This window comes from Phyllostomus discolor, chromosome 4, assembly GCF_004126475.2.
Source record: "Phyllostomus discolor isolate MPI-MPIP mPhyDis1 chromosome 4, mPhyDis1.pri.v3, whole genome shotgun sequence".
In the NCBI taxonomy this organism is placed as follows: Eukaryota; Metazoa; Chordata; class Mammalia; order Chiroptera; family Phyllostomidae; genus Phyllostomus; species Phyllostomus discolor.
The window spans coordinates 159,021,928-159,047,654 of NC_040906.2; the positions used below are offsets into that span (position 1 = coordinate 159,021,928).

General features: G+C 42.3%; 1 protein-coding gene across 1 annotated transcript in view; it reads right to left on the reverse strand.

Moving 5' to 3' along the window:
* Positions 1 to 2,079: 2,079 nt before the first annotated feature.
* Positions 2,080 to 25,727, reverse strand: part of FAXC (failed axon connections homolog, metaxin like GST domain containing) — a 76,754-nt gene continuing 53,106 nt past the window's right edge. The window contains 2 exon segments of the mRNA XM_036024514.1: positions 2,080 to 9,849; positions 17,946 to 18,062. Coding sequence (XP_035880407.1) covers positions 9,560 to 9,849; positions 17,946 to 18,062 — 407 coding nt within the window. The 3' untranslated portion in view covers positions 2,080 to 9,559.

A 25,727-nucleotide genomic window follows, 5' to 3' on the forward strand; every position in this document is an offset into this window, starting at 1 on the left:
CCTCTTGTTATTCCCCTGCTCAAAAAACCTCCTCACTCCAAAGGGATGACTTCCCAACAGTATGCTCAGGGTCTTCCTCCCTACCTCCTCCCTTTCCCATGCTTGCACCACCAGCAAATCTGGACTGTTTGACATCCTCAAGCCATCCTTAAAATTTCTGCTCTTTCTTTGAATGCAGCAGCTAAGGTGGAGGAAGGCTTGCGAAGGTGGAGGAAGGCTTGCGAGGGTGGAGAAGGAATCAGCAGGGCTTTTGCACAACAAACCCGTGGACACAAGAGGGTCAGGGAAGGCGCTAGGGCAGCTCCCTTCCACACACAGGCCTTCCCTCCACTCCTCCTGTCAAGGCTGCCAGCGATATTGGTTTAAGCGGGGTCTACCTGGATACATGGTGAGCATGAGAAACCGTGTGCTTGCCCAGGCCAAACACACCCCAACTACACAAACCTCTGATCCTCCCAGCCCTCAAGTGGAGAGGATCACAAGAACACGTCACTGAAGTAGATCACGTCCCTCTTGGGCATGCAGGACAGCAACACAGTAACTACCTCTGTGTTCTCCAACGTTCCCTTTCAACCAGGGGATGAGCTACTCTGACTTTGGCAGGGTTTGAAAGAAAAGTCTGTCGCTAAGGAGAAGCAGCTCAGCCAGTAAGTGTTCAACAGGTATGGACAGTGGCATCCTCCACCCACAACAGGAGGCCCCAGGGAGCAAGGCCTCCACCTGCTCTGCCTCCCCTCTGAGGGGAAGGACAAAAATATGAAAAACCAGGTTGTGGAATGTTCAGTACAACTGGCAGCAAAACGTCTCTCTCAACACTTCAGAGAGCACCCTGTGTTGGAAAGGCAAATGACTCCTTTCCCCTGCTGCCTCCCGGAAGAAAGGAGAATAAAGCTTACCTAAGGGGACAGCTGTCAAGCTTGAGCCCAGGACCCTGACACAAGGTCTAGAAGGATCTGGAGCCAACTTAAGTTGAAATAGATACAGATTTGTCCCTAAACATTTCCAGAGAGGGTCTATGTTAATAAGCAGGACTAAATAGTTGGGATTTACTAGGTCAAGAGAGGAAGGAGGTGTAAAAGAATAAAAAGCAAAGGATCTCTACAATGCATGATTAGGGGTTGCCCTTATTTTCTACTTACTAGATACTCCCATGGTTAGGGGAATCAGTGACTTTGGATGTTACCTTATTGGACTTTGCTCTAAAGGGTAAGAAGCTAATATTTGAATAACAGTTGGTCAAATTTGTAGATAGCATTTCAAGCATCTAGAATGTTTCAATCTCGATATGTCCTTGTGCCCAGCAATCTTTTGCAGTTCATGCCTACAGGTGTGAAAAGTAATGTGTGTTTCCAAAATCTCTGACCCCAAGATATTACTTGAGCATACCTTAGCCACATTACCCTAATTTACCTACCTGAGCCTCTCTCCTCATCTATAAAATGGGAATCATAATTACTTGATTAAAAAGGTGCAAAAACTAATTAAGATTATACTTACAGAAAGGGAAATTGGTCTACTATATGACTAGCTACCACAGGGAAGGTCTTTACTTTTTTTTTATTTTATTTACTGATTTTGAGAGAGAGAGAGAGAGAAACATCGATTCATTGGTGCACTTATTTATGCATTGATTGGTTGATTCTTTTATGTGCCCTGATGGGGATCAAACCCACAACCTTGGTGTATGGGGATGATGCTCTAACAAACTGAGCTATCTGGCCAGGGCCAGGGAAGGTCTTAGTAACATGTCCTGCTCTCTCCTTCTCCTTTTCTTCCCTCTACCAGTAGACATCACTGCTCAGAGTGCCCTGAGGGGCGGTGCACTGATTATGAAGTAAGGGCAGGAGAGAGTAGGACAGCATATTCAAAGACCTGCTTTTCCACTTAATAAACATTCATTTGAAATTCTGTCAGAAAGTGATATGCCTAAAGAATTCATTACCTCTGTTCTAATTATGCAAGAGCCTTACAACTAAAATATTCTCCCAGCAAAAATTTCATATTTTCCCAATGGGTGTAAAGTTTAAAGATTTAAATTTGCAAAAGAGAAATGAATTGGAATAAAGACATTCACAGAAAGCTATTTCATATCCATTAGTTATCATTTACACATCAAATACAGACCAAATATACATAATTGTCACATCTATATACAGTAATCAACAGAGTGCACAATTCAAATCTATTTTACAATCAAGTGTACAAGTTTGAATATGGCTTTATAAACTACTAACAATAACTGTGCTAAAGTAACTCATAGATCCAGAAATAAACATCAGAACGCTGCCTCCACATGGAGACCCTCATTCAGCAAGATGCTCATCATTGTGTTTGTAACGCAGATGGTGCAAACGAATGTTTCCAGGGAGCTTCCGCTCGGCAGCCCCCGAGTGCTGAAACGTGGTTCCAGTTATGCCCACAGCGGTCCTTCCCATCTCAGACATCTGAAAATAAATCTGTACATTTCCCACGCATTTGGAGACACGAGGTTATAAACGAATAGAAGACAGACATATCAATGAGATGATGATTATTGGAAATTATTAAAACATGTTTTTTCAGATTGTTGCTCAAATCCTCAGGCAATACATTCTGCACTTGTATTATTTGAGGCTTTCACTATCCTTTCTTTTCTCGTTTTGCCTAAATCAGTGTACTGTGAAATCATTCAGAAATTTTCAAGAGCCTCTAGAAAGAGTGATCCCAAAAACAAAAGTAAAATGAGATCTTGTAAAGGTGACATCCAATTATTCACTCTTCCCTGACCAAAAATGCCTGTTTAAGTAAAAATAATGAAGAAATACCTTGACCTAAAATCATGCATCCATGCTTATTTTACATCCACTTTGCCACAAATGTTACATAACATTCTTCAATCTGTTGCAGCCTTCTAGGTGCTACCCTATGTGCTTACCCTCATCTCTTTCTCTCTCTATGGAGTGCAGGAACATATTCTTTGTAAATTCCTCTGTTTGCCATAGTTTTCAATATACATACTCTATCAGTACAGCAGTGTGAGCATGTGTATGTTTGTAAACAAATATGCTGAAGGGCATGCTCAGGAAGTTTTATCGATGCAGTGAGCGAGCACAGAGGTTTGGAGACCATTGTCTACATAGGGATGATTTGGGGTATCACCAAACATTTTAAAGGATTTCTGTACAACAAATATACATTACTTTGTACAATTTATATTTATAAAATGAAAACTATGTGCCACTGAGAGACTAGAAGGGAACTGCAGAATTGTAGGCATGAACACAGTGGGGCTGGCCACTCTCAGCTTCTTCCCTAGTTCCCAGGAGTCACTTCAGCTGGGACGATCCAGAAGCATGAAAATATAAACTGTGACAAAGATCATGCTACTTCAACGCTTCCCGCACCAGCCACTTGTACATCTACATACCATCCTCCTACAGATTGCATTTTTTTTTTAATTTAAAACCTGTACTTTAGAAAGAGGCTAGAACCTATAAAACCCCCAGTGTGCCTGACACGCCTCTGACCCACAGCCATACCACCGGTTGCTTTTAGCCCCAGTATCTGTCATTCACTTTCTTTCCTCCTACTCAGTGAAACTCGAATACCACCAAATAAAGGACTGAGAGCTTCAGCTTTGCAACCATCACCATCAAGAAACCATCAGCCTCGTCATCAACATTTAAGTTGTCAGGCACTCTGCATGATGTAGATCACTGGGAAAAACATATGTTTATGATAAGCATAGTCCCATGAGACTGATCATTCAATGTTAAATCACTTTGACAGGAGTCACACAAATATGTCACCCTTAATGAAGAAGAAATTCCTCAAAAATTTGAGCATCCTAATTTGGTCTAGTCAGCAGCAGTTGGAGAGCTTTGGTTTGAGGACAAGTTCTCTGCTTTGTCAAGAGCCAGAGTGACCGAGGTGGTCACGGTCAGTGGGTTACTTTTGTTCAAGCTATTTTTCAGTTTTCTCTGTAATCTTCTCTAAAGAGCAAGGCCACTATGTGGCTGCCTCAAGTTATCTTAAAGATGAAGAAATCTTAAGTATCTTTAAGATATTCTTTAAAGCCCTGGCTGGTGTGGGTCAGTTGGTTGGAGTGTCATCCCATAATTGAAAGGGTGCAGGTTCTGTCCCCAGTCCAGGCAGGCATGAGAGGCAACCAATAGATGTTTCTCTCTCTCCCTTCCTCTCTCACTAAAAATGCAATGAAAAAAATGTCCTTGGTGAGGGGGAAAAGATATTCTTTAAAGTCAAGGACTGAATATCTAAATTTCTGGTGAGGAATTCAAATGATGAAAATCCTGGCACTAGCAAGAGTTCTGCAGGCAAGAGGCACCTCCTGCCTCATTCACCAAGGGGATCCTTTTGAACTTTGAAAGTTTTATCCAACCACTGGCAGAAATGGAATAAAAGTCAAGCACTCCACAATCACATGCAACTGATCCCTAGACCTGTTAAGAGGGGTGGCCAGAGTTCAGCATTTAGACTCAGAAGTGTCTGTCATTGAATGTACTCCCATTAATTCTTACTCAACTTAAATAGTACTGTGTAAACAACAGCCTGGGCCATAGTTAGGAGCAACAAAAATAACTTGACCCTGGAAGTAGGAAGAGGGGGAGGGGAAAAGATCTAGGGAGAAGAGAACCTGAGTTTTTCCTACCAACAAATGTCACTATCCTTTTATGGAAAATAACCAAACAATTGAATGGATGGATGGATGGATGGATGGACGGACAGATGGATGGACGGACGAACACAAGAAAACCTGCTTGTGCAGACCTTTTTCCTTTAAGGGAAAATCCATTCTCTTCCCTCCCACCTCCGCACCAGCCAGCCTGCTTATGCAGTGCAGCAGTGGTGAGTTCCAGGGCTCAAATGAAGCTCACCTGGCCCTGAATTAATTTTGATAAATTGACCTTTTAGATGGTTAATGGATAAATGACAATGGTGATAACAAAACGCTGTCACTTTCAAAATGCCAAATCTGTCAAAACAAAGATATTCTGTCAATTAATGCAAGCCAGATCTTCCTCCTTCTTCCCCTGTCACTTAGAACATCCTCAACAGGGATAATAATAGAGATTGCTTTCGCTTGCCCATCCCATTCCAATTTTTCTCCTCTCCAGAAATGTTAAAGGCAAGGAAGAATAAACACTAACAACAATTTTTAAAGACTCTTCAAAGAAAGCTTCTGCAACTGGGGTTCATGAACCTCTTAAAGAATCCATAGATAATTTCAAAACGTTTCTAAATCCCCTGGACTTATATGTAAATTGTATATATTTGCATATAGGTATTTTTCTGAGAATAGGGTGTAGGACTTTCATTAGACACAAAAATTTGAAAGCACTGTTCTAGCCTGTGGCCCACTTTCTGAGCACACCTTTCCCATGCAGTCTTCAGGGAAGGAAATGATGAATGTTGTTTTTCTAGAGGAAAGACAGACTATACTGAGCTGATACGCCTTCTTGCGGAATCATTGAAGTTGGGCTTTGAGAGGCGGGTATGAGTTGAGCCAATGGAGAGGAAGGGCGGGCATTTCATGAGAGACACTGGCATGAACAGAGGCACAGAGTGGGGGCACATGAGGCATGTTTAGGACACAGCAAAGGAACCAACCTGGATGCACCTGGATGGCTCACATGCAGGAGCTCCAGCAGACAAGGTGAATAAAGAGGTGAGGATACCCAGCCCTAAGGAGTGACCCTCATCCTGAGGCAGTACAGCACCCCACGAGGGCTAGAGCTTTTTGTAAAGACTGACCTGGTGGTGATAGGTGGTATGGGACGGGAAGTGGACAAGCACATAAAGGAGGCTATTGCAGAAGTCCAGCCAGAAGAAGATGTGCTGAAATCGGGGTGCACATCTGCCCTGTTCATCACTCAATCCAGTGTGGACCCCTAGACCAGGCACAGGTTTGGTGTCCAGTGGATAATGAGCAGATGGGTATGGATGCTTAAAAGATAAATAACAAAGAATGCAGAGTACTGGTGGCTTGGATATCAATCTTGGTGTCATTCACAGAGCCTAGCAGTGCCTTGCAGAGAATAGATAATGAAGAACAGTCTCTTGAATTGGCCTGGACCAGGCTGAACAGACATGGGGCACAAAAATGGAGGATTCCCAGCACTCTCTGGGAGGCTGGGGATGTGCTCATTCTAGGAACTTCTAGGAGTGATCTCTCAGGGCACGTATATTTTGAAAGGAAATCAAATCAAAGTGGAATAATAACAAGAACAATCTAGGGCAAAGTGAAAGATCTCACTTAGTTCCCAGTCCTCCCTTGCAAATAAATATTTATGTGACACTGAGTCAATAATGACCTCAGGGCTCTCTTGTAAGGGGCTTTCTAGAGCTAATCCATGGCCTTGCCAAACATTTCAATGATTCTACACTCACAAATAATCCAAGGGAGACCCACGAGACTAATCCTTAACACTTCCTTTCTTGAACCCCAGTTGTTTCACAAAAGCATGTCCTAGTGCCCCAGGACACACTGGCAGGGCTCACTGGAGGACTAGACATCTGTTGTGATTCACGTCCCAGTTGCTGAGTCTGTGATCAGTCTTCTGGGTAGCCTGTGGCTTTGGTAGTGTCACCATTCACAATTCATTATGTTACAATAACAAAATGGTAAACTCTAGCAATACAGTTTACTTCTGCATAAATTTATATTGTCCTTGTGTCTACTCTGACATATGCAAAACATACTACTGCTGCTCATTAATCCTCATGTGTGGGGGTGGGGAGGGCCCAGGGAGTGGATAGAGGGGCAGAATTTGTTTGCACAATAAGAGGTGAAACAAAGCAGATGGCCTATGGGTCTTCTGTCCAAGCAGAAGCATAAGTTAACATCAAAGAGCACACTTCCTTAAGTTACTTTCCAGTAAAAATAAACGCAGAAGTTGAACAAGTGACCCAGGTGACCAAAATGTCCCCTTATTTCTTGATGTTGATTTTTCTAAGAAGTAGCACCTGTTCATCACATTGGAGAATGCTTCGAATCTGGCTGGCATAAGAATGAACTACATAAAATTAAAGCCCTCCCAGTAAAAACTGTGTAAGCCATTCCCCACCACAGTGATTTTTGTCTCAGTTATTTTGTTTCCATAACATTATTGGGAAAGTAAAACCTGAATATGTTTTAGGTTTCCAAGTCAAGTTGCACCTGCAAAATGTTGATGACCTCATCATGAGCTGCCAGGCCAGTACCCAAGCCTCCTGGCGACAGCATTGATTCAAGTTCCTATGGGAGTTCCCTGGATGGAATCAACTGTTCCACAACTCCACTGTGAAGGCTGGCTCTCCACGCACTTGCCCTCCAAGTAAAACACAATAAAAAATACACATTTTTGAATCTACAGACTCATAACTTAATCACTCTTGGAGTGGACATACATCAAACAGTGCTATATAAGAATAAATTGTAGGCAAAATTTCAAACACAACTCTTTCCAGCTCTGGGCGGAGAAAGGGTGACTCAGTCTTTATGGAGACAGCTCCATAGTCTACCTGTTCATTACATTCCCATTCTCAGGTCCGGAGCGTCCCTTGTCACACAGAACTACCTCCAACTGGCCTTGGAATGCAGTTGCTGGTGACAAAAAGCAGCAAACAGTCCTCCCAAATGAAACTGGAGACAAAAAATAGGTTCATCCATTCATATCTTCACCACTACATTCTCAGTAGGTGTCGGTCCTCTCAAAAATACATCATTTTAATAAGATACTAACAATGAAATAATCTGAAGAATAGGGTACCTCAGCATTTCTTCCTGTTCCATATCCCCTACACAGTTGTTTAAATGGTCAACAGCCTCAAAAGCTCTGCCTCTTTATGTCTCTGTGAATCCACAGCATCTTAGGTTTTGCAAAAGCTATATTCAAAGAGTCTTTCTGAAGAACTCAGAAGAAATTGCTGTCTTTTGAGAAATGACTCTTGAACCCCATCATGAATAATTCTTACCCATTCTGTCCATTGTAATTGTAAGCAAGGCTGTTTCTTTGCAGCTGTAAACCTTAATACTGACTCTATTAACCCAGATCCACAGCCACCACCCCAGGAGCTTCAACCTAAATTTCAATGGAAAAAATGTTTTAAGTCAATAAAAACTGTGTCTTCAGCAATAGAGTGCCTTAGTATATACAGTAAATACAGAGTTCGTGGCACTAAAGGGAGGGTGAAGTAAGGGAGGGAATGGGAGATCCTTAAGAAACATTAAAATTTGTCCTCAGCGTTGTCTTCCTCTCACTGGGCCAAGGCTGAGAACACCAGAAAAGTTGCATTAATATAACCGCAAAGCGTCTACCCTGCACAAAGTGCTTTGATACTAGTAACATGATCCTCTTCCTCCTCCCCCTTTTCAATACCTCCTGCAAGGTTTGTTTTCAAAAAGACATTACAAGTTGGCAACTTCTGCTTACAAAAATCAACCAAATACTTTCCCTTCACTTCCATTAAGTCCACCATATTCCTGAGCTTTATTCCACCAAATAAATCAAACACAGGCAACTTAACACACAGAAATCAGCAAAGGATGACATTCCAGTGTGCATTCAGGCAAGGAAAGAAACTCGTTTCTGTAAGCACACATTAATTATAGACTATTTGTAGCCATTGATGATTTGTAAAAATGTTTCCACAGTTCTTTCAACAAAAGATTTTGATTCAAACAAGATCACCAGAGGGATGACGACAGAGTCCTGACTGTGTCTGTATGTTTCACTTGCTTGGGTTTGTGGAGGGACTGTGGCTGCTATGGCCTGACTGTGAATTCCTTTGCCCTCGAATATTCAAATGTATGAAGCACGATAAAGAATAAAATGTTGTGTTTATGTCACACCTCTTCCAAGAGGTTTAAAGCTCCAAATGTGACCACCCGAATCCTCACAACACCCCTGTGAGGTAGGTAGGCAGAAAGTATTGTTATCCCCACTTTACAGGTGGGGGAATGAGGCACACGAGAATTAAGAGACTTGCCTGAAATCACACAGCTCGTCACCGGCAGGGCTTAGAGAAAGACTTATGCTGATTAGCACCTAGCACAGTGCTTTGCACATAGTAGGTGTTCACTGAATACCTATGGATTTTATTGGACTTACATCTTGACATACAATATACACAGAGAAGACAAGCAGCATGGAACATTCATCTCCTACATTTCTTCTGATGACATCTCTCATTGCTTCAAACCTTGATGTATGGAGGGTGTTCAAGAATTCATCTCACAACTGAGCCCTCGGGTTGAAGAGGACCAACATAAACAACCTGAGCAAAGCCTGCTCTTGCACCTGGTCTACCTCATGATGTTAGTTTTCTAATGAAAACAAAAGTGGGGTTCAGGAACCATGCTGACAATTTTTTTTCCTGTTTGTTTGAAATGGAGCCATCTGAATGGTTCTGTGTTGTGTTTGTACAAAAAAAGAAATAAGGCTGCTGTAGTCCAGCTAGCTTGTGAGAATTGTGCCAAGCACGGAGATCTCCTCCAGCTCAGACGGATTTCCACCTGGGAAACCAGACCAAGCCCCGGGGGGTGGCAGCCACAGCAGAAAGGGGCCGGCGAGGCTGAACGTCACTTGCACTGTTCGTGGTCTGTGTAGTCATCCATGTCCACGTCAGAATCAAAGAGTGAGTGTCCAGTGAAATCTGTGTCTGGGGTTCTGGAAAAACTGTTCTCCGCTCCCTCATCTTCAAAGGTCTCTGTCCTTGAGTAAAAGCTGAAATCCAGCAGAGGTGTGTGGGTTTTGCTACCCTCGCTGCTCTCCTCGGACTCATAGATGGTGTTGTCGTCGTCGTGGTGCCACTCCGGCCAGAATTTCCTCCTTATCCTCTCGCAGTACATGGCGAGGTTGATCAGCTCACCTGCAGTGTGGCAAGGAGAGCAAGGGTTAGTTCTCAAAGGCAGCCATCTGCCTGCCACTTGGCTTTCTGGGAAATCGGGAAGAACAGGGCAGGGTAGACATGAAAAGTGTTTTCCACAGAGGAACTGTCAAAATATTTAGATTTTCTACACATAATAAGAAAGGTAAGTGAGGAAAGCTAAATTCAGTGAGTGGCTGGGAGACACGTAGGGCTGAGTCCTATGACGATGACAAATTGGGGGTGGGTGGTCCATCCAAAATGGCAGCCAGACCATCATAACCTGGCTCTGTGAAGCACTTTAACATTTTATGTTTGCATATCAAGAAAACTAGTGTTTCATCTCATTCATATTTAAATTAATTTGTGGTCTGTGAACATACACCAACCGACAATTGGATTTTAAACAAGCCAGAAGTAATCTTTCATTCCACAAATATCTGTAGTGTTACTACGGGCTGGGTACTGGACCACCTGCTTGAGAAATGTTATATTGAGATGGAAACTTTGCTCTAAATAATCCATAAAATGGATAACTCAGAATTACTTACTTGGATAAGTATAGTACCCACAGTAAAGCAGATACATTTTTAATTTTTTAAATTTAATTTTACAGCTGCATCCATGATTGGGTCCCCACTCAGTGACTGGACTACTTCTTTTTCATGTAAATCAAAGGAACATGGTGGGTAAGTCACCGAAATCAGCCAGGCATTTGTCTAAAACATGACACAGTATTCAGCTTTCCTGTCCTCATTTCACACGAGGAAGAGAGAGGGTGAGCTTTTGCCTTTAATCCACCAGATGGCAACATTGCACATAAATATGTAATTTGTCACTGTCTTACAGGACTTCATTGCACTAAAAATATTCTTTGGATGTTTACTTTTTTAAAGTTATATAAACATTCACTTATTATGTAGGTAGGTAATCCATGTCTTACTGCAGAAAATTAGACAAAATACGTAAGCAAAAAATAAAAGAATTACCAATAATCCCATTCTCCATAATAACATTTTTATTTACATTCTTTCAGATTATATATTTATATATACATTTATATATATTTATGTTTGCTTTGTAACATTTTACTATATAATCTGTTTCCTATCCTACTTTTTTCTACTTAACAAGATATAATGAGAATGTCTCAATTTCACACTATTACCACCTTGATGATTGCATAGCATTTCATTACACATATGTACTATAGTTTTATTTTGTCAAAGCCCATTTATGTTATCTCTGTGTAAATAACACTATTAATTACAATCTGTAACTACTCTATTTTATTTTCTATCAAAAAACAAATATATCCCCATTTTGAAAAATTACAAGTCTGAATAGAGAAACTATAAATCATAAAGAAAATACAAAGGATCTATAATCTCATCAACCCAAGATAATCAGAATCAACATTTTGATGTCATTTCTTTCAGTATTTTTTTCCTATTTGTTTATTGTCATCATTATTACCTATTACTTCCTGTAACATTAATGCAAACATATTCCCATGTCATTAAAATTTTTCAAAACTTAATTGCTGTTCTGCTTAAATAAACACACGCCCACAAAGCACAATAAAGCAAATCTCCCTGCCTCATGGACCCTGTAAACCACTGTTCTTGCACTGGCTCCAGGCCACCATTTCAGTCCCATCAGATCACTATAGCTCAATTCATGCTGTGTAAGAGCCCATTCTGATCACTCCCTGTGTGGAGATTTTTATGTACACGATAAGGAGTCAGAATCAGAAAAGTCAACATCACTGTCCCTTTTGGAAAAATGCAAGCAAAACCTTCACTTTTTTTTCTCCCTCAGGAAGCAGTCATGAGATACACCTCACCAGGTATTACTGCCAGTCACAGGTAACCAAGAACTGGATGAAGCTGTGTAGGCAGCAGCAAGGAGGTGGGGCCTGGGGAAAACATCAGAAACGAATTATGGTCACTCCACGGCAGGTCTGGGGAGAGCCCTGTTTGCCTCACTCAAGTCCATTCCCTCGGAGCTGCTAGAAAGTCAGAAACCATTCACGAGATCCACAGGAACTACACCCTCTATGGCTCTACCTGCTTCCTTTGCAGCTGTTCTCTCCACAGCCTGTGACTTCACCTTTCTCCCAGAAGGCCTGTCTGCTTCATAACTGTGTGACATCAATACCACTTAGTGTGCGCTAATAAAAATTAGTAAGACTAGCAGACACATACATAGTCCTTACTGTGTACCCTGAAGTGTTTTTTTTTTAATTGTTGAATTCATATTAACTCCCTTAGCCCTCGCAAAAATCCTCTATCAGGCAGGAAACAGTATTATCTCCATCTGTAATGGGAAAACTGTGACAGAGAGGTGACTGAGGTCAAGTCCTAGATAGTGCAGAGGCAGGATCCACACACAAGCAGTCTCCAGCCTCCACGCCCTTCACTACGACTCAACTCTGCCTCTCTACTGGTGGGTCGCAGCCCGGCCTGGGAATTAACAGCTTTGCACCATCTGTCACAGAGTATTCTTCTAGAGTCTCAAAGAATTATAAGATGCTGCCCCTCAAAGACAATGCATTGTCATGAAGAAAGTGACTATTCCATCACTCAGTTAAGAAAGGGTTCGCTTTGATGAGCAAGGACTGGGAGCTCACATGCCCATCCTCATGTCTTGCTCCTTATAAAAATATGAGTGAAAATCTGTAATTGACTTCTATACTTATCTGGCTTTGCCAACCCTTCCTGTACCCAGATTCTCCTCAGCAGACCCACTCAACATGCCTACCAGCCAAAAGAATGGGAAAAGTCATCAATAAAAACAGGTTGCATATAGTATGTGTATGGGGTTGGGGGGAGAGGTGGCTATTAACATAAATGCCTATACTGAAGACGTAAACGTTGTGAAACATTAGAAAAAGTGCATTGTCAAAGTGTACTCAATAGTCAGATAACAATTTCATCCATCTGGTAAAAACTGAAGTCTAATAATATCTGATGTAGAGGGAAAGGCACTATTCTGCACGGCTGGTGGAAGTCTAAATTGCCACATTTTTGGAAAGTAATCTGATGTTGTCTATTGAAATTTTAATTGTATATATCAGACCACTTTTAGGACTCTATTCTACTAAAATAAAAGCATGTAATACATATAATATAATTTCATTATTTAATTTTAAAATAGTAAAAACACACCAAAACAGCTATACACGTGTACATAAATTTGTAGATAAAAAAGACACAGAGGATTTATTCCAAATCCGTAATATTGGTTATTGCATGGGGGGTGACACTGGACATGGATGATGAGGAGGTCACAAATCTTTACAAACACACCAATATTATTCAACTTATTATGACAATAAATAAAAATCCAATAAAATAAATTAGTAAAATACCAATGAGTGATTGATTAGTGGTCTTCTCAAACACCTGGAGAAGATATTTATCAGAAAGCCAAACAGCCGTCTAACCAAAGCACACTCCCAGACAGATAAAGAGCTTTTCTCTTAGAGTTTCTCAAGTAGAAATGTCCCTGACCACTCTGAAAAAAAGTGACTTATTTTATTTTCCCATGTTATTCCAATTTCTCTATTATTCAAAAACATTGAGTCCAACTTGACACTGAAAACACTGTCAACCAGACCCAGAACCCAGGACCCAGTTTCTCCAGCTGCCGATCATGCACGGCAGGAAGGCAAGTGAGACAGGGGCCTGCCAGCGTCTCCCGGCACCACCAGCTCAGCCCTGGTCGTTAACCAGCAAATACTGGGAAAACATGGGGCGGGCACCCACCCACACTCACCTGAGGTACAGGTGTTTGCTCAGCGCCTCCCGGTTTTACACTTGTGCGTGGTGCTGGCCCATGCCCTTGGTGCTCACTAGCATTCTGTCACACAGGCAGAGCGGGCACTGAGTATATCCTCACGGAAGGGTCCTCAGCAAACTCGAATGCTCTAATGCGGACACCACTTCGCCCTCACCCCCTTGAAGCCGAAAGATACTAATTCATAGACTTCAAACTACAAACACCCACCAAAGTCATTTGAGCCAGCCCTTTGCTGGGGCCTGAGTGCCCCCAACAACCTCTTCCTGGGTACGTCCTCGTGGAGAACAGGAAGAGAGGGCACTTACATGTTTTTCAAGGGTATCCAGCATTTTCCACCTTTTAAACGATCAAATAATAAGGGGAAATGTAATAAATAACTGTTGGTAAAAGAGTTGCTGATGAAGATTTTTCTTAGAACAGAGAGGTTTTATTTCTTATAAACTCAGAAAAACCGAGTTAGGTGCTGTGGTCTGGACGTGGCTCTGCAGGGCGAGCAGAGGCCCCGCCGAGCCCTTTCCCTTTCCTCGCTTCGGTTTCGCTGTTCTCGGCTCTCCAGTTCTCCGGGTCTGTTCTGCAGAGTGCCCAAGGCTCCCTGCATTTCTCTGATAAGGATACTCTGATCGAAATATCAAATGTGACTCCTCATTAAGAGTATTAGTGATGATAAAATTGAGATTCATTTTTGTCTATAAAAATGGCAAAAATTTCAAAATAAATTATATTTAACCAATTGAGGAACAAACTTGAAGTGTTTCAAATACTTGCAAGAATAAACTGCACTAGTCTTTCTAGAAGCAATTTAGCCATATAGACCAAGAGCTTATACCCTTTGAGACAGTAACTCCCCAACTTGAAATTTAAGGGAATAGCCAGCAATAAGCACTAATATATATTTATACAATAGTCACTAAGGAATGTTACTAAAAAAGTATATAAACTAACCCACATGTCCAGAAAAAAGAAGACTAATCACATAAATTACAATGTAGCCATAGGAAGAAGATATTATACAACCACTAAATGAACTGTTTTGAAGAATATTTAATAACAAGGGAAATGGCAATAATATATAGTCAATTTAAAAACTGCAGGCTATAATTATATCCATGTCATGATCCCAATTTTTAAAAATACAGACATACATATACTTGATAAAAGATGAGGATACACACCACAGTATTAATAGCAGTTCTCTGAGTGACAGGATCATAAGTTGTTTTTAATTTTTTTAACTTTTCTATCTTTTCTAAATTTTCTCCAGTAAAGAAATAATATTTTATATATCTACATCTACAGAGATAGATATATAAACAAAGACATAAATATTTTAAGAATTGCTGAATATTCACAGCCTGTCCTTTACTCACCTAGATAAAGGAATATTTCTCACTAATCTAGATAGTTCCAGAAGTAGCTTATGTGGCTAGGTACTGTAAATAAGATCTAGAACCAAGAGCTAATATTTATACACACACACGGGTGTTCCAAAGCAGAGGCAGAAAACTGCCTCACCTTTCACACTCCTGGGTTTGAGCCAGTTGTAAATTATCCAGGCTCGTGGTTGTTTCTACATTTCCTTTCTCTTGTTACTTCTTGGGAAAGTTTCCATCACACTCACACACAAAAAGGCAGAGAAATAAGTTGAGACCAAATTAGCAGTGTGCCTGCATATTAGCAGTTCAGATCAAAATGTTTGGAGGGAGCCGGGAACTAATGACTCAAATGAGATTTAGAGACGCTCCGCACTTTAATAATTCATGCTACCCCTGCCCCCAGGGAGAGTTGGAAGCTACTAACTTGTTTCAAGAATCAAAGCACACACAACTTCGTACCAGAAGTCCCCTGCAGATGATGGTGTCAGGTTCCCCCAAATGTGTGTCTCAGGGTGGCACTCAAATCAAGCCTCCAAAAAGGCTGATCATTGCTCTAAAAAGAACATTCAGTGCCGCAGGTCCTTCCAGGAAGTAACAGAGGAAAGGGCCAAGTCATAAATAAATTAACAAAAGATGCTTCATTTCTGTAAGAAGCAATACTGTAGAATCTGAGAGTGCTACTAACGATGGATTCTTAAATGCCCCTGACTAAATAACAAGACCTCTATACTACAAGGCCACTGTAATCAAAACAGCCTGGTACTGGCATAAAAACAGGCACATGGACCAATGGAACAGAACAGAGAGCCCAGAAATAAGCCCAAGTCTCTATGGTCAATTAATATTTGACAAAGGAGGCAGCAACATTAAATGGAATAAAAATAGCCTCTTCAACAAATGGTGTTGGGAGAACTGGACAGCCACGTGCAAAAAAATGAAACTTGAGCACCAACTTACACCATATACAAAAATAAATTCAAGGTGGATAAAAGACTTAAATATAAAACATGACACCATTAAAGTCCTAGAGGAGAACGTAGGTAGGAAAATCTCAGATAGTTCATGCAGAAACTTTTTTACTGACGTGTCCCCTAGAGCAAGGGACATAAAGGAAAGAATAAACAAATGGGACCTCATCAAAATTAAAAGCTTCTGCACAGCTAAAGAAAACAGTATCAAAATTAGAACCAACTGTATGGGAAAACATATTTGCCAATGATACCTCAGACAAGGGTTTAATCTCCAAAATGTATAAAGAACTTACACGACTGCACTCTAAGACAAGGAATCCAATTAAAAAATGGGCAAAGGACTTGAACAGACACTTCTCCAAGGAGGACATACAGAAAATCCAAAGACACATGAAATGATGTTCAATATCGCTAGCTATCAGAGAGATGCAAATTAAAACCACAATGAGATACCACTTCACACCAGACAGAATAGCCATCATAAACAAAGCAACAAACAACAAGTGTTGGAGAGGTTGTGGAGAAAAGGGATCCCTAGTGCACTGTTGGTGGGACTGCAGACTGGTACAACCACTATGGAAAGAAGTATGGAACTTCCTCAGGAAACTAAAAATGGATCTGCCTTTTGACCCAGCAATTCCACTGCTGGGACTCTATCCTAAGAATACTAAAACACCAATCCAAAAGAACCTATGCATCCCAATGTTCATAGCAGCACAATTTACAATAGCTAGATGCTGGAAGCAACCAAGATGTCCATCAGTAAATGAGTGGATCAAAAAACTATGGTACATTTACACAATGGAATTCTCTGCAGCAGAAAGAAAGAAGGCACTCCTACCCTTTGCAACAGCGTGGATGGAGCTGGAAAACATTATGCTAAGTGAAATAAGCCAGGCAGTGAAAGACAAATACCATAGGATCTCACCTTTAACAGGAACCTAAACAACAAAACAAAGAAACAAGCAAAATATAACCAAAGACACTGAAATAGAGGTCAGGCTGACAGTGACCAGAGGGGAGAGAAGAGGGAATTTAAGGGGACAGTGGGAAAGGTTCACAGGAACAAACTTAAAGGACACATGGTCATAAACTAAGGGGAGGGTGGTAATGGGAGGGAAGTGGGGAGGGTGGGAGGGGGAACTGGATTGGGAGTAAAAAGGAGAAAACTGTATTTGAACAATGATTAAAATAAAATTTTAAAAAAAAGAAAACTTCCCTCGCCTCAGTCTAGAATTATAATTCTGACAGCCAAGATCATACAATGAAGATACAAGGTTGTGTTTCCTTGGTCAAAATGTACGTATAATAACATTCACAATAAAACTTTGCACAGCGCCAGATTTACAAAGCACTTTTTAACATTTTCCTCATTGTATGATCTATAGATACTTCACTGAAACAGGAGAAGGGAGGGCTTTGAACTCAAATGACATGGGATCATGTACTTTTACCTACATGTGAAATATGTAAGATCAAGTAAGACAAAAAGAGCATCTGAGATGGGCAGTCAGCCCCTCATCCCCACCCCACTGTGCTTACTGTGGCACTGGATATGCCAGAAACTGGTGAGCTACCACCGTGCCAGGGACTGCAACAAAGACCAACAAAACAAGGGCACTAGGTAAAATCCAAGCCCTGTTTCAGCAACAAGCGCTGAGTCCACTAAGTAAGGATCTGGGAGAAAGGCCCTGGTGTAGAACATGGCATGCTCTGTGTCAGCTTTGCCAGAACACAATGTGAATAAGATGGCAGGTGAGAAGCCCAGCTTCTCCTCCACCTGGACCTATCCTGAGCACAGAAAAGTGATCCTGGCCCTGGGTACCACAGCCCGGTGTCTCCATAAAGCGCCGGCAAACCAACAGGCAATGGCCTGGAGTTCTCCATCATGTTACCCCACCGTGCACCCTCCCAGCAACTCCCAAAACCTGAAGAGGTTCGTAGTGCTTGCCTTTGATCAACCGCTCAGGCCTCGTCCCAGGTAAGGTCCACATTGCTTGTGCCAAATGTCCAAAGACGGTGGCATCGAGAGTGGAGAGCTTGGGCCCCATGATGTACTTCTTGTCACCTGCAGCAGACAGAACGGAGAGGTCACTGCTGGCCTGCACTGCTCCCCACAGTCACAAGACATTCAGCACACTTGCATTATATGCTCATTTAACTATGAATCCAAAACTTTGCAGAGTCAAAATGCATGCACCACTTTTTCTTCAAAAAAAAATTAGAAACAAAAGTAAAACAAATAATTCTGTGATATATCAACCCATACAACAGCAAAGCAGGGAAGTAACTGGGAAGGTATAAAGATAAACTGATAAGGGAGGAGGTTTATGGAAAAAAAGGACAACCGATCACCCTCAGACCTGGGGCGGGCGGGGGGGGGGAACTTCCTCGTCTCCACCTCTAGGGACTGAAGCTTGAGAACTCCTGGAAGTTTGCTTAAACCATCTCACAAGTAACCCCAGCCAAGCACACCCAACTTCAGCACTTATTTTATTAAATTGATACATTTCCTTGGGGAAAATGAGAGGCCTAAGCTACTTAAGAAGTTTGGAGGCGCGGTTTCCATGACACCCCTTGGTCTTGGCAAGGTTCTCACCACTGAACACCAGCTTCCACTGGAAACACCACCTAAATGACAGCTGTCAAATCACAGGCTCGGGCCCAGAGTCAGGCTCCTATACAAGGATGTTTCACACTGCTGCTCCATCTCCCGTTTCCACCACCGTGACCCACCTCAGGCCCTGTCACCTTAATGATCACATCTTACCTATGAAAATTGCCCCAAGCTTGTCTCCTGGGCTACCGTCAGGCACTGTAATATAGAGGCAGCACAGGTGGAAGTGATGCACCTAGTTCATATACTGAAATTCACTGTGGAAGCCTGTTCCTTACTTAACCTCTCAAGCCTCAGTTTTCCCATCTGGAAAATGGGGATGACATTAACAGTGCACGTTTCTTAGGGTTATTGTGAGGATGAAATGGCAGAACACATGTAAAGCGCATAGCACATATCTGGCTGACTCAATAAACATCAGCCATCATGATGATAGGCCCTCTGGGTCTCCAGTCCATCCCATACCCCTGAACTTAATCTCCAAGACACTCTTTCATCATATCACTCCCTCTCACAAATACCTTTAATGGTTTACAAAATGGGTTATGAAATAAAATCCAAACTTGGAATTCAAGCTCTCTGCCTCCAACCCACGTTGCAGCTTTATCCTGCATTCTTCCCTTTCTCTAGCAAAGCTAGGGCACACCCCACATTATCCAGGACACTTTATGTTTCCTGCTGTTATACCTTTGCTTATGCTATGCTTACCCTTTTCCCTGCCCCCCAAAACCTACATGCTCCCCACTCTCTGCACACAATAAATCCCATCCATCCCTTGAGGTCTGGCTCAAGCCTCCCTTCAAAGCTTTTTGTGTTCATCTATCTGGTGGTAACGGGAGCCTTCACTTCAGACAGCCCCGGGTTCAAATTTCACTTTCACATGTACAGCCTTAGAGGACTGTAAGTCCTTTAATGCCCATTAACCTCAGTTTCTTGAACCATCAAATGGGAAAAATCACTACAGTGTAGAAGAATAAATGAGATGACCTGAGGAGGGCACACAGCAGACAGGTCCTGCCTCTTCTCATCCAGGCCTCTCGAGTGGCATTATTTTCCATTCTGCTCTATATATTGGTTGTTCTTCATGTGTTCGTTCTATCTTTCCAACTTAATGGCAAGCTCTTTGAAAGTAAGTGTGCTTTCTTCTTTTTATTTAACAAACTCTAACACAGTGTTTACTACATGCCAGGCACAGTTCCCCTTGCTATACTCTACAAATATCCACCCATGTCACTGTTCTTGAGTGGCAAGCCAAAAAAATTGAGTACCTGATGACAATGCATAAGCAAGCTGGGAGGGGATGCAAGTGCACAGACCAGTGCAAATGAAGCTGGACCCTATGCTGGCAATCACACTGCAGTTTATACATACATCAGATCAACCCTAAACTTACACAATATTGTACGTCAATCATATCTCAATTTTAAAAAGTAAAAAACAGCAAAAAAAACCATGGTATGAAGCTGGAGGTGAATTTTTTAAAAAATCATTTCCCCTGGCTGGCGTAGCTCAGTGGATTGAGCACGGGCTGTGAACCAAAGTGTCGCAGGTTCAATTCCCAGTCAGGGTACATGCCTGGGTTGCAGGCCATGACCCCCAGCAACCACACATTGATATTTCTCTCTCTCTCTCTTTCTCCCTCCCTTCCCTCTCTAAAAATAAATAAAATCTTTAAAAAAAAATCATTTCCACTCTATCTTCCACATGGACCAAGGGAATGAACCTAACCAAATTGTCTTTTCTGGTGAGGACAAGCAAGTTGTCCATGCTGGAGCCCTTAGGTGTCTTCAGTTGTCAACCAACTTCTCTATCATTTGAACCTTAAACTGGGATCTAAACCTACTACCCAAATACCAGGAATGCAAAGGGAAAATACTATCCGGACAAAAAGAACAAGGAAAAACTAAGTATATCATCTGTTCTCAAAAGTGTCAGCTACTTCTTAGCAGTACGTCCTGCTGACTCCACACCTCAGCCACTCCCCTGCTGGCACCAGTGCTGCAGGCAGGCAGGCAGAGGGACCTGGGCCCAGAGCTCTTGGCCCACCACCCTGCCCGTACAGGAGGGGTGTGCCAGCCCATGCTCCCTGGGGCCCTGTGCCAGGGCTCAGCCCAGTCAAGGCCTGAATGGGGGAAGCCCACCAAGTGGAAGCCCCAAGAGGATTTGTAGAGACTATTGTGAGAAGAGCTGGCTACACACCATTTCACAGAGAAGATCAGAGGAGAGCTTTCTAATCAAAAGAAGAAGAAAAAAAATGCCAATCTCTTTAAATTGCCAAAAAGTCTCTGGGAAATGCCAGAAGAATAAAGTCTATGAATTGTTAAGTTCACTGTACAATCCAAAGACAAGAGGATAAATGTATACTGATTTAAAAAAAAAAAAAAAAAAACTTCAGACACCTAAAAATGGAACACATAGGACCTTGATAAAAAAATCATAAAAATGTACCCAGGCTGGCGTAGCTCAGTGGATTGAGTGCGGGCTGCGAACCAAAGTGTCGCAGGTTCGATTCCCAGTCAGGGTACATGCCTGGGTTGCAGGCCATGACCCCCAGCAACCGCACACTGATGTTTCTCTCTCTCTCTCTATCTCCCTCCCTTCCCTCTCTAAAAAAATTAATAACGTCTTTAAAAAATAATAATAATAATAATAATAATAATGTAATAATTTGAAACCATACATGAACTAGTGCTTCTAGTATTCAACCCAAATTTGTCATTGGCCTCAGAGCACTAACACTGGAAGGACACTGACTTAGTAACAGAACTTCAGAAAGCTGGCACCCAGGCCTCCTAACTTCCAGCCCAATGTCCTTTGCTCTGACCAATACACCAAGTGGGTCATCATCCCAGAGATACAAATCCATGGCACATCAAGGGGAGTGAGCTGTGAGTGTTTACAAAAAGATGTGTTAGCCAGTAAGGAACACAGAATGTATGGGGGGGAGGGGAAACAGAAGTCTCGGGGTTTTTAAAAGGTGCTAGCAAACAAAATTGATGGAATTATCATTTGTGGAGACAGTGAATGGCAGACACAGAATTATGAGTATACACACAAAACAGTTATGTATCTAAATAACATAAAAATAACCTGTTATTAAAAAGTCCTTACAGTGCCCAATGGCTGGAAGCTTTTTTAAAACATTTTATTTTGAAATAATTTTAGACTAACAGAAAAGTTATAAAAATAGCAGAGTTACTGTATACCTTTCAACCAGCTTCTTCTAATATTAACATTTTATATAACCACAATACATTAATCAAAAATAAGAAATTCACATTAATACTATTAACTGCACTACAGATGTCATTCAAATTTTATTGGTTTTTCAACTAATGTTCTCTTCTGTTCCGGGATCCAGTCCAAGATCTCACATTGCATTTAGCTGTAATTTCTCCTTAGCCTCTGCCACCTGTGAAATTGTTGTCTTCCCTCGTCTTCTATAACCTTGACACTTTTACAAAATATTAGTCAGTTATCTTGTCAAATGTCCACCAATCTGGGTTTGTCTAAGGTTTTTTATGGTTAGATTAGGCCGTGCATTTTTGGCAGGAGTACCACATAAGCAATACAGCACCCTTCTGTGGTGGTTAATTTTACATGTCAACTTGACTAGGCCATGGAGTGCTGAGTTCTTTGGTCAAACATTATTCTGGGTGCTATTGTGAGGGTGTTCTTGGATGAGATGAACGTTTGAGTGGTAGACTAATTAAAGCAGATTTCCCTCTCTACTGTGGGTGGGCCTCATCTGATTAGTTGAAGGCTTGAACAGAACAGAAAGGCTGACTCTTCCAAGTAAGAAAAAAATCCCTCCTGCCTGACCGCTTTCAAACTGGGACATGGGTTTTTTCCTGCCCTCGATGCAAACTGAAACAGTGGCTCTTCCTGGATCTCGAGCCTGTGGGCCCTCAGGCTCAAACTCCACCATCAGCCATCCAGGTCCCCATTTGCCAACTCAGCCCACACATCCGTGGACCTGTCAGCCTCCGTAATTGCATGAGCCAATTCCTTATACTAAATCGTTACACTAAAAATGTTGTTCCATTTTTCTATTGATCTTTTTCTCTGGGGAACCCTAACACACCTTCTCAGGGCATCAAATCAAAGGGTCCAAAAAAAAAAGGTCCATAATGTCCATGTCTTATGACTGCAGTTTTAACCTTGACCATGTGTTAGAGGTAGTATCTGTGAGGTTTCTTCACTGCAATGGTACTATTTTTCCTTTTTACAATTAATAATCTTAGGAGAAAACATTTTGAAACTTTATAAATATCCTCTTTCTCCGCAGACTTTGGCCCTCTGATTTTAGCATCCATTGGTGGATGTCATCTGAAACAATTACTACTGTAGCATTTGCCTAAGCAAGATTTTCTGTTTATCTCATTTCTTCTACATGTATTGATTAGAATTCTACTGATCATTCCATCCCTCATTTACTAATGTATTCAATTATTTATTTAAGTATACACTTACAAATAATTATTTTTATTCTATGCTTATAATCCACTACTCTCATTATTTATTTTGTTGCTCAAATTGTTTCAGCTTTGGCCCTTTGGACCTTGGTAGAAAGTGTTTTTTTTAAGAAGGAACTTGAATTTAGACTTAACTGTTTAGAGATAGACAAACCAAGTTGAAGTCTCAAGTCCGCAGCACTCCCAGGTTTTACCACGTGGTCCCAGATCTCACGCCCAGAGGGTTTTAGCAAAAACAAAACACTAAGGGCACTTCTGAAGGGCACTGAAGGATCAGGCTTAGGTGATAAGGCCATACAAGCTGAATTTTCAGTAGCTGAACCACCCCATAGGCTCCATAAGGATGGATGAGGAATATCTAAGCACCTATAACTCCCTTTAAGTCCCCAGGATGGAAGTGTGGACTGGAGCCTCTGGTGAGGGCAAATAAAGGTTGACTATACCAGTAACCCTGGGATGTGGGGGCTTCGTCAGATTCCCTGAGGGATGCCCCACCAGCAGCTTTCAAGCACCCAGACTCTGTCCCTGAGGGTGCAAAGACCTCCTGACTGGGAGCGTGAGCCCATATCACAAGAGGGTGTGGAGCATACCCAGCCAATGAGGTGGGGTGACTTCAGGGACCCGGTGTGACTTCACAGGCCTCTGTGGCTGGAACTTCAAGTAGCAGAGACCAGGGAGAAAATGTAAGGCCGAACAGCCAGAGGGGAGAGGCCATGTGGTCCTGGAGAAGGAGAGACTGAGGCAGGAGTTGGCTGCACTGAAGGCTGGGAAATAATAATATCTGGTTTCTAGAATCTGATCTTACCTCTCCTTGGTGGTTTGGGCAGCTCCACCCCCTATGAGAAAGTCTATGTTGTGGATGCAGGAACCACTGGGGTACACAAAGATAATCAAAACTGAGTGGAGGAGTACTAAGTCATGAATAACAAGAATCTTCTTGGGCCCTGAAGGATATTTACTCTTTATACCCCAGATTTGAGCATACAGTGATCACTGGTCAAAACCTTAAGTGACCCATTAACCCCAGGTTGCTTATCCTGACCTCCAAGCCTGAACTCTGGCCCTTCCCACACTGTCTTCCATTTCTATCATGAGCTGCAACACAGGGATGACCAGGAGACACCAAGACACAACAAACATGAGAGCATGTGGAAAAAGACTGAGCATGTCACCTAGGTCCCTCATCCCTATTTCCTACCCCTCCCCCAATAGGACTGACTGAGGCAATAGCTGGGTGATGATAGGGAAGGGAAATTGCAGACAGCAAAGCCACACAGTTGTCCAGGGAGAACTAAACAAACATGGAATTTGAGGAGAATGGCCGGAATCCAAGCCTGAAGATTCAAGCCAATCAATCTGAGAGAACAAGCAAGCTGCAGAGCTGATACACACTGGGTTGGGTAAGCAGGGGAACCAAGGGAAGAAGAGAGAAGCAGAGAGCAATGTGGATCTTAAAAGTCCCACCGGAGGGCAGAACCACGTAACAGGACAACTGAAGAAGCGCTCCTGGCTCAAGGCTGTTCACCTGCTGCTTGGCTCTCAGCCCCTTTCTTGGGGAGGACGTGTGAGAGCTGAGAGCAGAAAACTCTCTTCAGGCCCAGGCAGGACAAGCCAAGGTGCACCTAGCATGAACAGTCGGTCAAACATGCTGGGTGCTCATCACACCACCATGGCTCATCACGCCACCATGGCTCATCCCTTCCTTCCCAAATGACTGTCCCAAATGACTTCCACTCGTCTAACCTAACCCTTCCTTTACCATTCAGATCAAGTCCCCCTCCCTCCATTCCCTGAAGGCTACCCACACTGTCCCAGCACATTAGCCCCTCTCAGTGCCCATTCCTCTGCTGGGCACAACAGCTTAGAGCACGCTGCTCAAGGAATGGCCATGTCGGCAGCAGCAGCACACAGCCTTGGATCCCACCTACTGAATCGGAATGTCCAAGAGTGGGAAGAGGGAATCTTCAAGCTTTCAAGTCAACTTCTCTGAAACTTTACAGGCATAAAAAAAAAGTGGAGAGCCTGCAGTTCTTGGGCAACATATTGAGAAGCACTCTTCCCAGTGATTCTCCTGATTGCTCAGGTTTCAGACACCAGAAGTTTCTAAGTCACTGGGTGTGGTGTGGGACCAAGGGTTAGTGTTTCAATGAGATCTCACATATTGTTGATGCTGCTGCACAAGGACCGCACTTCGAGAACCAGTGATCTAGATCACCCATTAGGTAACTGACACATGCTGTCTCAGTTTCATTTATGTGGATGTCCTTATCTCAGGTAGTTTTTAAGCTCCTTGAGGGCAGTAACCTTCTGTTTTACTTTTCTATCCATTTGGTATGTATCAGCGTAGAAACCATCAATGAAGGTGATGAGAGCCTTAATTATTTTTTATCTCTGTCCTTCCTTAGAATGGAGAGCTATTGGAAGAATTAAAAGATACACCGATAATAATGTGAAAGGACTTTGCAAACTAGAAAGTGCTGTTCTAACATAAGGTATATTATACTCACTGCCAATAACCAAAACAAGTGCTGCCTACAGGCAGAAGTAGTCCAACATCTCTCCCAGGGTAGAAATCCCTCCTCCCACTTCCCCATCACATATCTCTCAGCCCCAGCCCCACCAGAGGCTTCTCCATCCCTTC